This window comes from Cyprinodon variegatus, unplaced genomic scaffold (genome assembly GCF_000732505.1).
Source record: "Cyprinodon variegatus isolate N-32 unplaced genomic scaffold, C_variegatus-1.0 Scaffold382, whole genome shotgun sequence".
Taxonomy (NCBI): domain Eukaryota; kingdom Metazoa; phylum Chordata; class Actinopteri; order Cyprinodontiformes; family Cyprinodontidae; genus Cyprinodon; species Cyprinodon variegatus.
This window is the reverse complement of record NW_015150835.1, coordinates 462,007-475,471: the sequence shown is the minus strand read 5'-3', so window position 1 is coordinate 475,471 and position 13,465 is coordinate 462,007. Positions and strand designations below refer to the sequence as shown.

Sequence of the window (13,465 nt, the reverse complement as noted above, 5' to 3'; positions counted from 1 at the left end):
CTCTGTACTCTAGTAGATAACTTAAACAAGAAATACATTACCGTTTTATCGCTGGTTACTATAGATCTCTAAATTCAGTTCTAACTTTATTTAATGACTTCAAAATGACGTCAAGAAAAGAATGAAGTTGTGTAAACTGAGATATGTTCATTATGAGTGTTTTGTGTCTTTTCTATTCAGTTTAACTGTAAACAGTTCAGCAGATAAACCAAATCTTCCAGTTGCACCAGTTCTTGCTATAAAAAATGTCAATGTTATAAGAAATATGCTATTTTTTCTAGTTTAAAATTGAAACATAAAAAAATTACCTCAGCCTACAAATGGGGGGACTAAGAATGCTGCCAGATGCATTTGATGAATGTGTTTTTACGGTTCATGTATGGATCTGTTGAAACTTTTTTTTATTTTAAATCAAAAGAACCAGAGTTCCTAGTAAACTTTGAGAGTCTCCTCAGCACTAACTCTCTAGGCTTTCAAAGTAGCTCCTATTGCACCTTTTCAGATATTTCCAGTCCATCACCTGTCTATTTTCAGATATATGTTCGCTTGTAAAAAGAAAAAAAAAATGTAACTCCCTTAAGATCGATCAGTCAGTCTGATATGGAAAGTCTTCAAAGGAAAAACAAAAATGATTTTTGTTTTTAATCTATGAAAGAATAAGTTTCACACTGGATTTTCGGGCACTTTGCTTTTTTTCAAAATATGTCAAAAAACCTAACAAAACACCCCACCATAATAAAATGAAGGAAAGAACAAACAGTTCTGCATTAAAAGGGGGATTTCTTATATGATGTCATGATTCAGCGCATAAGTTGGATTAAGTTTTAGAAAATTACCAGAAATTGGGCTACTTAGATGATAGTTTAATCAGGTTTTACCAACAGGAAGACCCTTGAAATGACATTTGAATATACGAATATTTTTAACTGAGTAACTGAAGTGCTTCTTTTTATTTAAACAAATTTTATCTTCTGCTTGAACTTGATATATTTTCCCTCACACCTATAGGTGCTGAATAGTTAAGGTTTAATTAATCACACTCAGCATAGCATACCTTCCTTTAAACAAAGCAGAGGTTTAAAACTTTTGAGTAATATTGCACACCAATAAAAAATCATCCAGACTCCTTCAGTGTTCGTATTTTACTACCTCAAATGGACATTTTTATTACTACAGCTTCTATTCTAAAACTGACTGCAGGTTTGACTTTCTTTCAACCCCAATGGAGTCCTGATGTTAGTTGTCTGCTTCTCACAGGGTCCCATCGCTCCTGCATCTCTCTTAGACTCTCCTCTCACACCCGGTGCACCCTGTCCCCCTCCTCCCCCTGGACCTCCTCCAGTCTTCACTGAGGATCCCTGCCAGCCTCAGGCAGACGGTGCAACGCCTCAGCACTCCGCTTTGTTTGCTCAACTCAACCAGGGCATGGATATCACTAAAGGTTCATCTGAAATGTTCACTCATAATAGTGTTTGATTTCAATCTTTTTTTTTATGGAAAACCTATTCTTCATAAATCGTTAAGCACTAAATGTGGCTCTTCCAAGGCTGTTGCTTCTTCCTGTTGTTTATGAATCTGTTTTTTTGCGGCAGTTTTTCCTTCCACTTAACTTTCTATTATATCCTTTGACATTGCTCTCTATAAACAGACAAACTGTTCCATGAGGACCTTTTTTTTTTAGCTTTTCTCCCTTATCAAGGTTATAAAAACCTGCCTACTGGACAAGACAACAGTCAGGCTACTGATCTTCCTCATAATTGAGTTGGTCATAATTTGCAACAACCAAACATTTATGTATCATTTATTTGTCTGGCATAACATTCAAAGTGTTTGAGATACTTAGTTACCAAAAAATAAATAGATATTTCCCTGTAAATCAAATCTACCGTTTTTCAAATTATGCTGTTTGAACTTAACAACTGAAATAAGTGTAATCTTTATTGGTATTCTAATTTACTGAGATGTGCATGCACATGTTTAGGTCTAAAGCATGTCTCAGATGAGCAGAAGACTCATAAGAACCCCAACCTCCGTTCTCAAGCATCACCAGGGAAAAACAAGGACCCCAAGCCTGTGAGCTCTGCAAAAGCAGCTGCACAGAAAAGACCCCCTCTGCTGGAGCTGGAAGGAAAAAAGTGGAGAGTGGTATGCAATGCATTTTAATCCTTATTGCCCCAATTTACCATGTTATCATGCATACAGTTTATCAAAGAACACTTTAAATTTACTTCTTCTTTGTTGAAGGAAAACTTTGAGCAGAAACACGACTTGGTGATCGATGAGACAGAGTTGAAACAGGTGGTGTACGTATTTGGCTGCAGCAACTCCACCCTGCAGATCAAGGGCAAAATTAACTCCATTATCGTAGGTGAGCCGCCCAGACACAGAGCCCTAATTATACACCTCTATGAAAATTTTCCACAGCTTGCTTTGTTTTGTCTTTTCTCAGATAATTGCAAAAAGCTTGGTTTGGTCTTTGAGAATGCTGTAGGAATTGTAGAGATCATCAACTCCAGAGCCATTCAGCTACAGGTAGGTTTATCTACAGTATATATACCTAATCTGAACTATTACGCTGGTTCTCACATAGGCCAGTTATCGATTATTTAAAATTCCTTAATATTTTAATTAAAATATTAAAAAATAAAATGTTTTCTAGTCTTTTTTATCAACTCAATTTTTTTATAAAACCCTTTTAAAATACCACAGCTGCCACAAAGTACAGTACTGTACATATCAGGTAAAGTTAAAATTTTATAAAATCAACATAGAAGTTTAAAGGAATAAAATAATATATATAATAAAATCAAGTAATAAAAACAAATAAAAAACAATAAAAAAAACGTAAAAATAGAAAACGTTTCATGCTGTATTAAAAGCCAAATAAGAAAAATAGGTTTTAAGACAACTTTTAAAAATAGACAGTGACGAGGGTCAAGATATATCGAGAAATTTACAATTAATTTAGCTTCCTATTTAACTGAAAGAGCAGAAGAATTATATTACTGAATGTGATTGGTACAGAAATAACTTTGTGTTAAGATCAACCAATCAGTTTTTAGTCAAAGCATATTTGTAAATTAAATGTTATGGCACACTGCAAAAACTGAAATTATTTTTACATTTTAAAGTTGAGTTTCTAAATATATGTTAATAATACTAAAACAATATGAGCAATAATATAAATCTTAACTAACTAAATAGACATATACATGATATTGTGGGGTTTTTTGGCTGTTATACGGCATAATAGTGTTGTTTCTTAATATTCTAACACGAGTCAGTGGTCTGCCAGATGATTTCATACTCTGATGGTGTATCTCTGCAGGTGTTGGGAACGGTTCCCACCATTTCTATCAACAAGACAGAGGGCTGCCAAGTCTACCTGAGTAAAGCGGCTCTGAACTGCGACATCGTTAGTGCCAAGAGCTCCGAGATGAACATCCTGATCCCAGTAGGAGAAGATGACTATGTGAGTGAGAGAACAGGAGGCAGGCTCCAGACTCTGAGATAAACATCACATGGAGGTGAAATTACATTTGGCTGGTGCACTAACGGGAACCTTCCTGATTTTCTTTTCTTTGCAGAAGGAGTTTCCCGTCCCAGAGCAGTTCAAGACAGTTTGGGATGGCTCCAAGCTGGTGACAGAACCCACTGAGATCGCAGGCTGATCTGCAGCACAGGAATCTCTTGCAAAAGCATTCAAACCTCTTTACCTTTTTTTTTACTTCTGTAACAAATGTCTACATTTTATTGCAGTTTCATGTATAGATAAAAAAGTTTAAAAAAAAAAATTTGAACTCTTAAAATGATACGCTTTGCAAAACGTTCACTAATATGTTGGGTATCTAGGTATCCCCTTTGACTCATACTCATGCATAAAATTTAGCACTAGTAATTACTTTCAGATACAGCCTAACATGTTAAAAAACAAGTAAATCTGTTTGATTTAAAGGGTATGAATACAACAAATACGACACTGATAAGGAGTTCTTTTAAAGCGGGACTGAAACATGGCAATGGGAGCTGTAGGGATGATTTTCTTCAGCAGGTACAGAGAAGCTGGTGAAGATTTATAAAAAGGTGGATGAAGCTAAAAGGTAGAGTTCCCTTTCTTTTCCCTAGCAACACTAAACTTGCATCAGATCTACAGTCTAATAGCTTTTAACAGAGCATGTTTGAATGTTTACATGACCCAGTTTAAATCCAGACGTAAAACTTGGATGAAAATTTGCAGCAAGGCAAAAACACACTCAGGATTTTTGCTTATAAAAAGATAAAACATGCATAATTTTTATGGAACAATTGGGCTTAACTATTTGTGTTGGTCTCTTACATAATTCCAACATAGTATATTGAAGTTTGCAGTTTCCACAGAATGTGGAAAAGGTGTGAAAAGTAAAAGGGATGCAATAGATAAGGACATCATCATTAAGTGTTTGGTACCTTTAATCTGTTAAAACAATTGCTCAGGTTACAGTATGATAGTTACATACCTGTGCCATAACAAGAGAGACATTTCAATTCTGAAAAAAAAAGTTTCTGCTCTTTACATCATAAAAAAAAAAATTGATTCAAAACATTTCTATTAACAAGTAAAGGATCAATTAGTCATATATTCTTATCTAATACATTAAAGCTGATTTCTATTTGTATTAAGAGATGCTTTTTGCATTTAGCTGCTGTGAACAGTAACAGAATTAAGTTCAGATGGTTGTGCTGCTTTACTCTCAAAATCAAATGCTCAAAAAGTAAACTTTTCTGTAGAGGAACTAAGAACTTTTTATGTTTATCACTTTAGTTTGTGAAAATAAAATATAACTTAGAGCACCAGGTAGAAATATATACGTGTAACTAGTGTTTATTTTAGAATAAATCAATGTAATGCTAATCACTTTTTAAACAAAATAAAATAAAATCCATCAATTCTGACTTGGAAAGTTTTGTTGTTGTTTTTTTTAAATAAAAGGAATGATGTTTCAACCTCCTGGTTTGAACACAGAGGCATTGCTTCAGTGTTTGATCACCATGTTTCCCTGAGAGTCTTGGGTAAAGAGCATTTCATCCTCTTCGTCCTCCTCCTCCTTCTTCATCAAAGGCTTGGAAGCATAGCTCCTAACCGAGCCGGTGCCCAGGTTACTCTGATCCTTGAGTGGACTCCTGGTCTGGAGACCTCGATGTGCTATCACCCTGAAGCCCTCCGAGTCCTGAGTGAACAACGAAGCCAAACTCTCTTCATCTGCTTCCCTGCATTTAAGCATTTTCTTAAGAGGAGAGCTTCTTGGTTTTCTCCACAATGAGTCAAAATGTGCGTCTTTTACACGATTGTTTCCTGACTGCAAAGGTTGTTTTTGTGGTGACGCGTTTTTCTCTTCTGCCCTCTTATGATTTGACAGAGTTCCAAAATGAGACAAGGTTTGTTTACTTGGGGACTTAAGGGAGACTAACCTGCTGTTTTCTTTCTCCTCTTTAATGCGGAAACTGTTTTCAACAGGTTTCTGAGTTGATGTTTTTCCCTCCACATCTATTAGATTTCCAAAGTGTTCTGAATTCTGAACACCTAGAAAACTTGACCCAGAGCAGACGTATTCCTCGCTGCAGGTTAGCAGAGGGTCCTGACTCCATGGCTGTTGAGACGTCTGATTATTATAAGACGACACCTCTTGGAGTCTCCTCTTGCACTGAGGAGGTTTGCCCTCTACAGAATCACATTTTAATAAAGCTGAAGATGTGTTTCTTTCATTCTGCCAAGTTGTTGATTCTGTTTGTGCAACATTTTCCTTTTCCAAATCCCAGCACACACCAGCATCACACTCCTCTGAGTCCGTATTGTCAAAGCAGATTTCCCGCGTTCGTTTCCTCACAGATGAAACAGTTGAGGGTTCAGTTGCGATGGACACTGGCGGGGGCAGAAATGAATCCGGGTTTGGTGCTTCAATGGAAGATGGCTTGTGGAGAACTTTTGGAAGAAATTATTATGTAAACAAGTTAAAAGTGAGGCCATGTATCACAATGCAGCTTTGATACATTTATACAGATTTTTCTACGGGTTTTCTACACATTTCTTATTAGCAATCTCCAAGTTTTAAAAATACAAATTCCAGAATCCACCTATTTTTGCCATTTGAAATGAAATAATTTTACTTCACAATGAATCTATTATTGATTTTTTTTCCAACCAATTCGGTTCTGTGTGGATAGAAGCGGTTTGAATAAAAAGAGACAAATTCACATATACACAATTAAATACATACCGTAATCATGGGGATACAAATATTTCCAAAGAATGCTTTCTTTTTCAAAAATTATATCAAAATGTAACTGCACTTATTTTTCCAGACTTTCGATTGCAGAAGATTTAAATAGGAACTTTCAGGGATGTCAAAAACAAAAAGGCACTTATTCTTTGAAATAAAACTATTTTGTAAAGTAGTTATTACAATTTTTGATGGAGGTCTATCAAACATAAGAATAGTGACATGGAAAACACTTAATGTCATACTTCTTAGTATTCTGCAATATTTTTTTCATTATGAACTTTATTTGTGTAAAAAAATGCACCTTTTAACGAGTAGCTGGCTGCTTACCTCTTTGCTTAGGCGAGAAAAAAGTTGATATGGTGCTCTGTTTAGTCTTTGGCATCTCCATTTTGGTTTGAGTGAAGTTTAGTGCTACAGCTAAACTGTAACCTTCAGCCAGAGGATTCAGCAGTTTAGAGATAGGACGGGGAGGGTGTTTCTGAAAAATAAAAAGAATTATCAAAAAAAAAAAGAGTAAGAGAGGAAACCAAGGTAAGGATTACATTTCTGTAGAAAACATCTATTATCATCATCACCTGTTTAACCTTTGCTTTCAGCTGCACTGTGTCCAACCAAACTCCACATTCTGCCTGTGGTGAGCTCTGTGGTGCTGCCTTAGAGGTTTTCATGATGGAAAAAATATCTGCAAAACATTCAGGAAGGATTATTAAAGATAGGCTCTGTGTATGCACCCTGATGCTCTATCTCTCCGGTTCTTTTCCCTGAAAAGAGATCACTCAGGATAAACTCTTTAAATAACAGGAGACATGACAACATATTTTGATAGAAATTGTAATCTTACTCAGATCAGAGAAATCGCTTTGGTTTAGAGAATGGCAGCTGCTCAGCTCTGGGCCCACCTCTCAGGAAGTGGCCCCGATTAACAGTTAAAAAGGCATTTTATACATCTCCAGTCTGCCACATCATCAAATTTTACATCATACACATTAGCAGATAATTATTACAGCAATAATGATCCTAACAGGATTCACGTTTACCTTTTGGGGGCCATGGTTATAATCATATTTCCGCTGCTTTATATAGTTTAATACTTCAGTCAGTCAATCAGTTAGACTTTATTTACAGAGAAACAAGAAATAAAAAAATATATATATTACTATTCATATTGATAGAAATATTTTATTTAAAAAAAATAAAATAACTAATGTTTTATTAAAGCTTGCTTGTGCTTGCTTCTTGTTTGAAAATAAAGAAAACTACAATAAAATGCTATATAATATTGAGAAACCATGGAAATGCTCTAAAAAAAATGAAGATACAGATAGGGATATACAAAGAAAAACATTTTGCATTCAAAAAACACTTTTAATACATTGAATCATGAGGTACATAATTTAATTAAAAAATACAAAATTATCACAGATTATAATGGACTATAAAATGATGCAAAACGTGATTAAAACAATCGAATAAGCAAAAAGGACGTCTATTGCATGTGTAGTATAATAAAAAAAAAGAATGAATTACTTTAAATGAAAATAATAAAATGAGGATAGAAATAACACCGCTATCGCTATTAAAATGCCACTCTACATTATTTTCTCTAAAAACGTTTTCTACACAAACAAGAGGAAAAAACATTTTCTTAAAATGACAGCTTACAGACATCCTCGCGTTAGAGTCGCATCTTGATGTTTAGTCTCATCTCAAATGTTTATATCCCTTTAGAACCGTGACGTTAAGTTAAAGAAACCTCATTTCTAAAATAAGCTGAACAATAAATTATTCAACTTACCCAACTTTGATAATGAAGAGAGGTATTTTTGCTCAATCGCTTCAGTTTTGTTTCTGCCGCCTTATCGAAAAGCTGCCTGTGCCGTTTGCCTGTTTAAAAACACAGCTAATTTAAAACTCGCCAAAAAAAAGTGTTTTTCTTCATATATAAATTTGTGAAATAAATAAAATAATGAATATCCTTTAAAGTTTATATAGAAAATTCATACTTTTAGACATTTTCTTACAGGCGCGATGGCCACCAATTACTTTGACGTAAGCCAGTCCTCGCCTCGGGGTGTGTTTACATCGATAGCATTTTACTAAACCGGTGAGTAAAGTTAGTATATTTTTGTCTTTAATAAGCTTTTTATTTGATGCTAACACATATTTCGAAGTTGAAATGTTTTTTTAACCATCATACACGTTTTTATATGTTGTTTGATGATTAAAAGCAGTTAAGTCTCGGAGCTAAAGCTCACAAGTACATTAAGGAAGTGCTAACGAGTTAGCTTCGACTGTTTCGACGTCTAAATTAAATGTCGTTTTGTACAAAATGGATCACAAACATTAGGATAATACTTCTGTTTTTTTTAAAGAAACAATTATATAGTTATGTCTTTCCGGGGAATGCATTTGTCATGCTAAGATCGGTACATTTCTCTACAGTTTTTCGCCAGGCCAAGATTTGAAGATACATCCGATGAAAACCTAAAAAAAACATATTAATATAACGTTGCATAACAACTGTTATTGGTCGCTCCGTTTGTAACAAACAAACGAATGTTACAAAGAGTAAAAACACAGGGACACAAATTCCCTATATTTTATATATAAATCACTCAGTGGTTGATAACACGGTTGACATAGGTCAATTTTTCTAGCCAGATTTATTTCTTTATGTAGTAAGGCTTTAAAGTTTGGTTGCCAAGCCCTGTAGATAATTAATTTATTTATATAATACAGTCAAGAATCACTATTTAAATTTGACAAAATAATTTACCTTGCTAAAATATATTACCAAAGTAAATAACACATAATATGTCATGATTTATTTTGTGTGTTAATTGACTAAAGGCTGTTCTAAAGTCGTACTTAAACTTATGGTAATCCCAGAAAATGTTTTGTTTACTTCCATTGCTTGTTGTTTAGTCTTAATAATTGGTAAGGGATTTGTTATTAACCTTATTAGAGATTGGAGTATATAATAGACGTATAGAAATAAAAAGAGAAACGTGATTTCCTAAACACAGGGGTGTTATTTGTTTTGTGTGTAGATTGTTCAGTTTTCAACAGTTGACTAAAATTTTCTTTTAAACAACCATAAATACTAAACCTTTTGAATAAAAAAAAAAGCTGCATACAATTTATTGATTATCATTGTTTTATGTTACAATGTGAAATACAAAAAATTTTTTTCAGGCCAACGTTTGATACATCGACATCATGTTTCATGGAATAGCAGGCAGCGGAGGAGTAGGGGCAGGTAAGATATGGTTCAATATCATTTTTAATGATTTAATTAGGAATAATAAATCTGTATTTTCATTTCTAATATTTTACTCAACTTCATCAATTTTCTCTACACAGCACCAGCTAATAAACCTGAGTTGTACGAGGTAAGTTAGTTAGATTATTGCGTAAATGTGAAAGAAAAACCTTAAGAACCTGTTTTGTTTTAATGTTTTCAATTAAATTTATGAGCTTTAGACAATTTGTTTTTGTAAAGAAAAATTTGTCACTGCAATAATAAATCGTTGACCTAACCTCTTATATTTCAGGAAGTCAAACTTTACAAAAATGCACGGGAACGAGAAAAGTAGGTGTCCCTTTAATTCAAGGTTGTTGAAGATAAGGTAAACAGATCATCTCTGTAACATTTTATCTGTGACATGTCTTAAGGTATGACAACATGGCAGAGTTGTTTGCCGTTGTAAAGACCTTGCAGGCATTGGAAAAGGCTTACATCAAAGACTGTGTATCCCCCAATGAGTAAGACACTCCACTCCAGCTTAACACATTTATTTTTCACTACGTCTGTATGTGTTGTTAATCTTGGGATTTTGATTTAGGTACACAGCTGCATGCTCCAGACTCTTGGTTCAGTATAAAGCTGCTTTCAAACAGGTCCAAGGCTCTGATGTGGGCTCCATTGATGAATTTTGCAGGAAATACAGAGTAAGTAGACGTCTTTGATTATTTTTGACTCCTTTTTAACTGTTACTTGATTTTGAAGTTTCCCAACTTAGATTTAACTCTAATTGTAATTTATTGATTTAGCTCGACTGCCCTCTTGCAATGGAGAGGATTAAGGAGGATCGGCCAATTACCATCAAAGATGACAAGGGCAACCAGAACCGTTGTATCGCAGATATAGTTTCTGTATGTCTTTAGCATGATCAATGTATCGGATTTTCGGACATTTCCCTAGTAATTTATTTGTTATTGTCTGTCTCCTTTAACTGTTCTATCATCTTTTAAACTTAGCTCTTCATCACTGTTATGGACAAGCTGAGACTTGAGATCAGAGCCATGGATGAGGTACTTCTGACTTAATATACTCATACCTACATGCTATGAGACGTTCAAAAGTGGAAATTAGTTTACTGTGGTTATTTATCTTGCTACAGATCCAACCAGACCTGAGAGAGCTGATGGAAACCATGAATAGGATGAGCAACATGCCTCCAGACTCAGAGGCTAAGGACAAAGTGAATCTCTGGTAAGGTTCAGTGAGGATTATTGATACAGCCATTGGCTCCTATGGCAGTTAACGGTCATCTGTCAATCAAATTTTCTCGGTCATAGCATCTTGATTCATATGTTACACCTAATATACGCAACGGTTGAAGTAGGAAATAAAAATCAATTCACTTTACCATAGAGTTACCTCCCCATTGTTCACGGGGATGGACGTCTGTGTCTTCGGCAGGCGTAGAGCTAACAGAACTGGCAGCGTTGCGAGGCAAGGGCTCAAACATGTATGGCTGTAAGCCTTCTACACCAAACCAAGCTTCTGCCACCCTGGCGTCCTCTTCCACAACATGTTCGTCCCCGCTTTCCTCCTCTAAATAAAAAATGTATGGCGGAGGAGACTCATCCACGACCTCCGACACAAAACTTTCCTCTTGCATGTTTTCGCTGTCCATAGGATTCCTTGACAGTGACGTTGCTTAGTGCTACTTGGTCCCAATGGAATTTCCCACCGGGAACCTTCTAGCACTAAGTTGCTAACTGGTCAGCAAGGTGCTTCCGAGACACCGGCCACAACAAAACTTGCTTGCGAACCTCATGTAAAGTCAGGCATCATTCGCGAGAAATCGGAACTACAACCGTTGGAACAGCCTCTTCCCTATGACTTTAATGAAGTATTTTGAATTAACTTTTATTGTTAAATGTTTTACATGTGTAACAAAGAAATTGATAAGAAAATGTTGTACATATAGGCTCAAATATGTAAATACACTTCCTTTCATATTTGATTAAAATTTTCCAAGCAAATTTACAAGAAACCACACATTTTTCCTGGCATTAACAGGCTTCCAGCATGTTCTTGGTGGCTCTTTTGACAACTTCTCTTATGAAAATTGGCAGAAATAACTTAGGACAGTTGTCTTAATAGAAAAGATATATAATTGGTCATGTTTGCATGAAAAAATCCTTCAAATAAGTCAGTAACTATGTGTGTGAACTCCTGACTGATACAGTAATTTCTATTTCTGTAAAATGTCTTGTTTTTTTAATGCATAACAAACTAGAGTGAATCGTTATGTTTTTGCTCATAATAAAAGGTTTATTTTTGAATGGAGGAAGGACAGCATGAAGTGGTTGTTTTCTCTTTTACTGTCTCTCAGGTTGTCCACTCTCAGCGGTATGTCTGCCTCAGATGAACTGGATGATAATCAGGTTCGGCAGATGCTCTTCGATTTGGAGTCGGCCTACAACGCCTTCAACCGATTCCTCCACTCCTCCTAAAACTTTTATCTGTCATAGATCTTAATTTTTAGATCTCTGGATAAGTTGAAAATAGAACGCTACTTTTCCCTGCAGGGAGTGAATAAATAGATGGATAGTTTTTCACCCACTCTGTTACCCCCTTCTTTAGGTCTACTTTCTGTTATTTTGTTAGGTTTGGATCTTTGGGATCCTCCTGCCTTGTAATGCTCCCTGATAGTGGTACATCATGCTGCCTTCTGTATCTTTCTGGCTCTGCATTTTGACCATAGCAGAGCAGTTTACAGATTTGGCAAAGCATTAACAAAGAACTGTTTTGAAAAATTTCAGCAGCCCAATACCATATAATAAGAGTATCTGTATTGTGTTTGAATACTTTTGGGTTTGTTCTGTTTGCCATTTTCATCTCATATACATATATTTTTTCATGTCAGGGCCCTCTAAAAGCATCTGCAGACTAAAAGTATTAGTCTCAGGCTGCTTCTCCTGAATTGTATCACTTCTCCAAAAAAATAATATACTATTTGTTGATTATTTAACTTCTCATGTATTTAACTTTAGGGGGGACTTAATTATTTGATCTTTAATGTTTGTCTTACTGTAACATGTCTAATCCACATTTTATTTTGAAAGTTTTCTCACAATATAGGTTGACATCTCTGTGGAAAAACACATGTTGCTTTATAAAACATTGCAACCTTGACAACAGCATCAAGGAAAACATGTTTATGAAGATGTATCATTGTACTGTATATAGTAGTGTTGATTTTTAAATAAAAGCACCTTTGTAAAAATAAATTTAAAGTGATTCATTTTTTTATGCTGTAATGTCAATAGATGTGTTTAGAGGTTCATGGGAATATTTTACAAGTTTTTTATGACGTGAATAATGACATCACGGTGTGGAGATTACAATCATCTTGGACATCTTAAATTGAAGTACCAGTACAGTTTAAATTCTAATGAGTGCATACGCTTTAGGCATGAATCTGGCTTTCCATTTCCAGGATGCTATAAATAATCAATTTAATGTAAGCGTCTTAAATCACTTTGCATAATTCCTCCCAGATATGGAAAAAGAGAAATATTGATGTTGTTGAACAGGCCCAAATTTTAGGCATACACCATAAAAACAATTGGTATTAATGAAAGTTGGGATCATTTTTTAACCCTAATGCTGATTTGTTAATCCCCTTTGAAAGCCTTTTTGATTCATTTTAGGATAGTTCACAGTTTGATACAGACAACTGAGTCCAAGTTTTAACCACAATAAATTGAATAAATGGACACTGCTCAAGAACGGACCCTCCAGTAACTACTTACAACAATTTGCGACTGACCAGGTGAAAGGAAATGTGTTTTTTTAAGGGCTTTTAAGATAGATAAGGAAACGTTTAGTCTATATAGTTACAAGAATCATGTATGGATCTTTCTAAACAAAGAAAACAGCGTATGTGACTGCTAGTTATTTTGGTAAA

At 34.9% G+C, this 13,465-nt stretch overlaps 3 protein-coding genes across 6 annotated transcripts in view; 2 read left to right on the top strand and 1 right to left on the bottom strand.

Moving 5' to 3' along the window:
• Positions 1-4,904, top strand: part of cap2 (CAP, adenylate cyclase-associated protein, 2 (yeast)) — a 33,637-nt gene extending 28,733 nt beyond the window's left edge. The window contains exons 8-13 of one of the 3 annotated variants that reach the window (XM_015386986.1): positions 1,258-1,441; positions 1,982-2,145; positions 2,245-2,368; positions 2,450-2,532; positions 3,329-3,472; positions 3,588-4,904. In XM_015386986.1, the coding sequence (XP_015242472.1) occupies positions 1,258-1,441; positions 1,982-2,145; positions 2,245-2,368; positions 2,450-2,532; positions 3,329-3,472; positions 3,588-3,671 (783 nt within the window). In that variant the 3' untranslated portion in view covers positions 3,672-4,904. The remainder of the gene's footprint in view (positions 1-1,257; positions 1,442-1,981; positions 2,146-2,244; positions 2,369-2,449; positions 2,533-3,328; positions 3,473-3,587) is intronic. The other 2 variants (XM_015386985.1, XM_015386984.1) reach the window with 2 other exon arrangements.
• Positions 4,905-4,961: 57 nt separating this feature from the next.
• Positions 4,962-8,132, bottom strand: LOC107092486 (aurora kinase A and ninein-interacting protein-like). Its single transcript, XM_015386988.1, has 4 exons — positions 8,056-8,132; positions 6,836-6,942; positions 6,588-6,738; positions 4,962-5,959 (listed from the first exon to the last, which is right to left on the bottom strand). Exons 2-4 carry the CDS (start codon positions 6,926-6,928, stop codon positions 5,013-5,015), a joined length of 1,191 nt encoding a protein of 396 aa, XP_015242474.1. The 5' UTR covers positions 6,929-6,942; positions 8,056-8,132; the 3' UTR covers positions 4,962-5,012.
• Positions 8,133-8,306: 174 nt separating this feature from the next.
• Positions 8,307-12,776, top strand: vps28 (vacuolar protein sorting 28 homolog (S. cerevisiae)). 2 transcript variants are annotated; one of them, XM_015386935.1, is made up of 10 exons: positions 8,307-8,364; positions 9,456-9,519; positions 9,624-9,652; positions 9,815-9,852; positions 9,936-10,025; positions 10,106-10,211; positions 10,314-10,415; positions 10,521-10,574; positions 10,664-10,755; positions 11,888-12,776. In XM_015386935.1, exons 2-10 carry the CDS (start codon positions 9,480-9,482, stop codon positions 12,006-12,008), a joined length of 672 nt encoding a protein of 223 aa, XP_015242421.1. In that variant the 5' UTR covers positions 8,307-8,364; positions 9,456-9,479; the 3' UTR covers positions 12,009-12,776. The 2 variants fall into 2 exon arrangements, with proteins under 2 accessions (XP_015242421.1, XP_015242422.1); XM_015386936.1 differs by having other exon boundaries at positions 8,315-8,373; positions 11,888-12,113.
• The last annotated feature ends 689 nt before the right edge of the window (positions 12,777-13,465 follow it).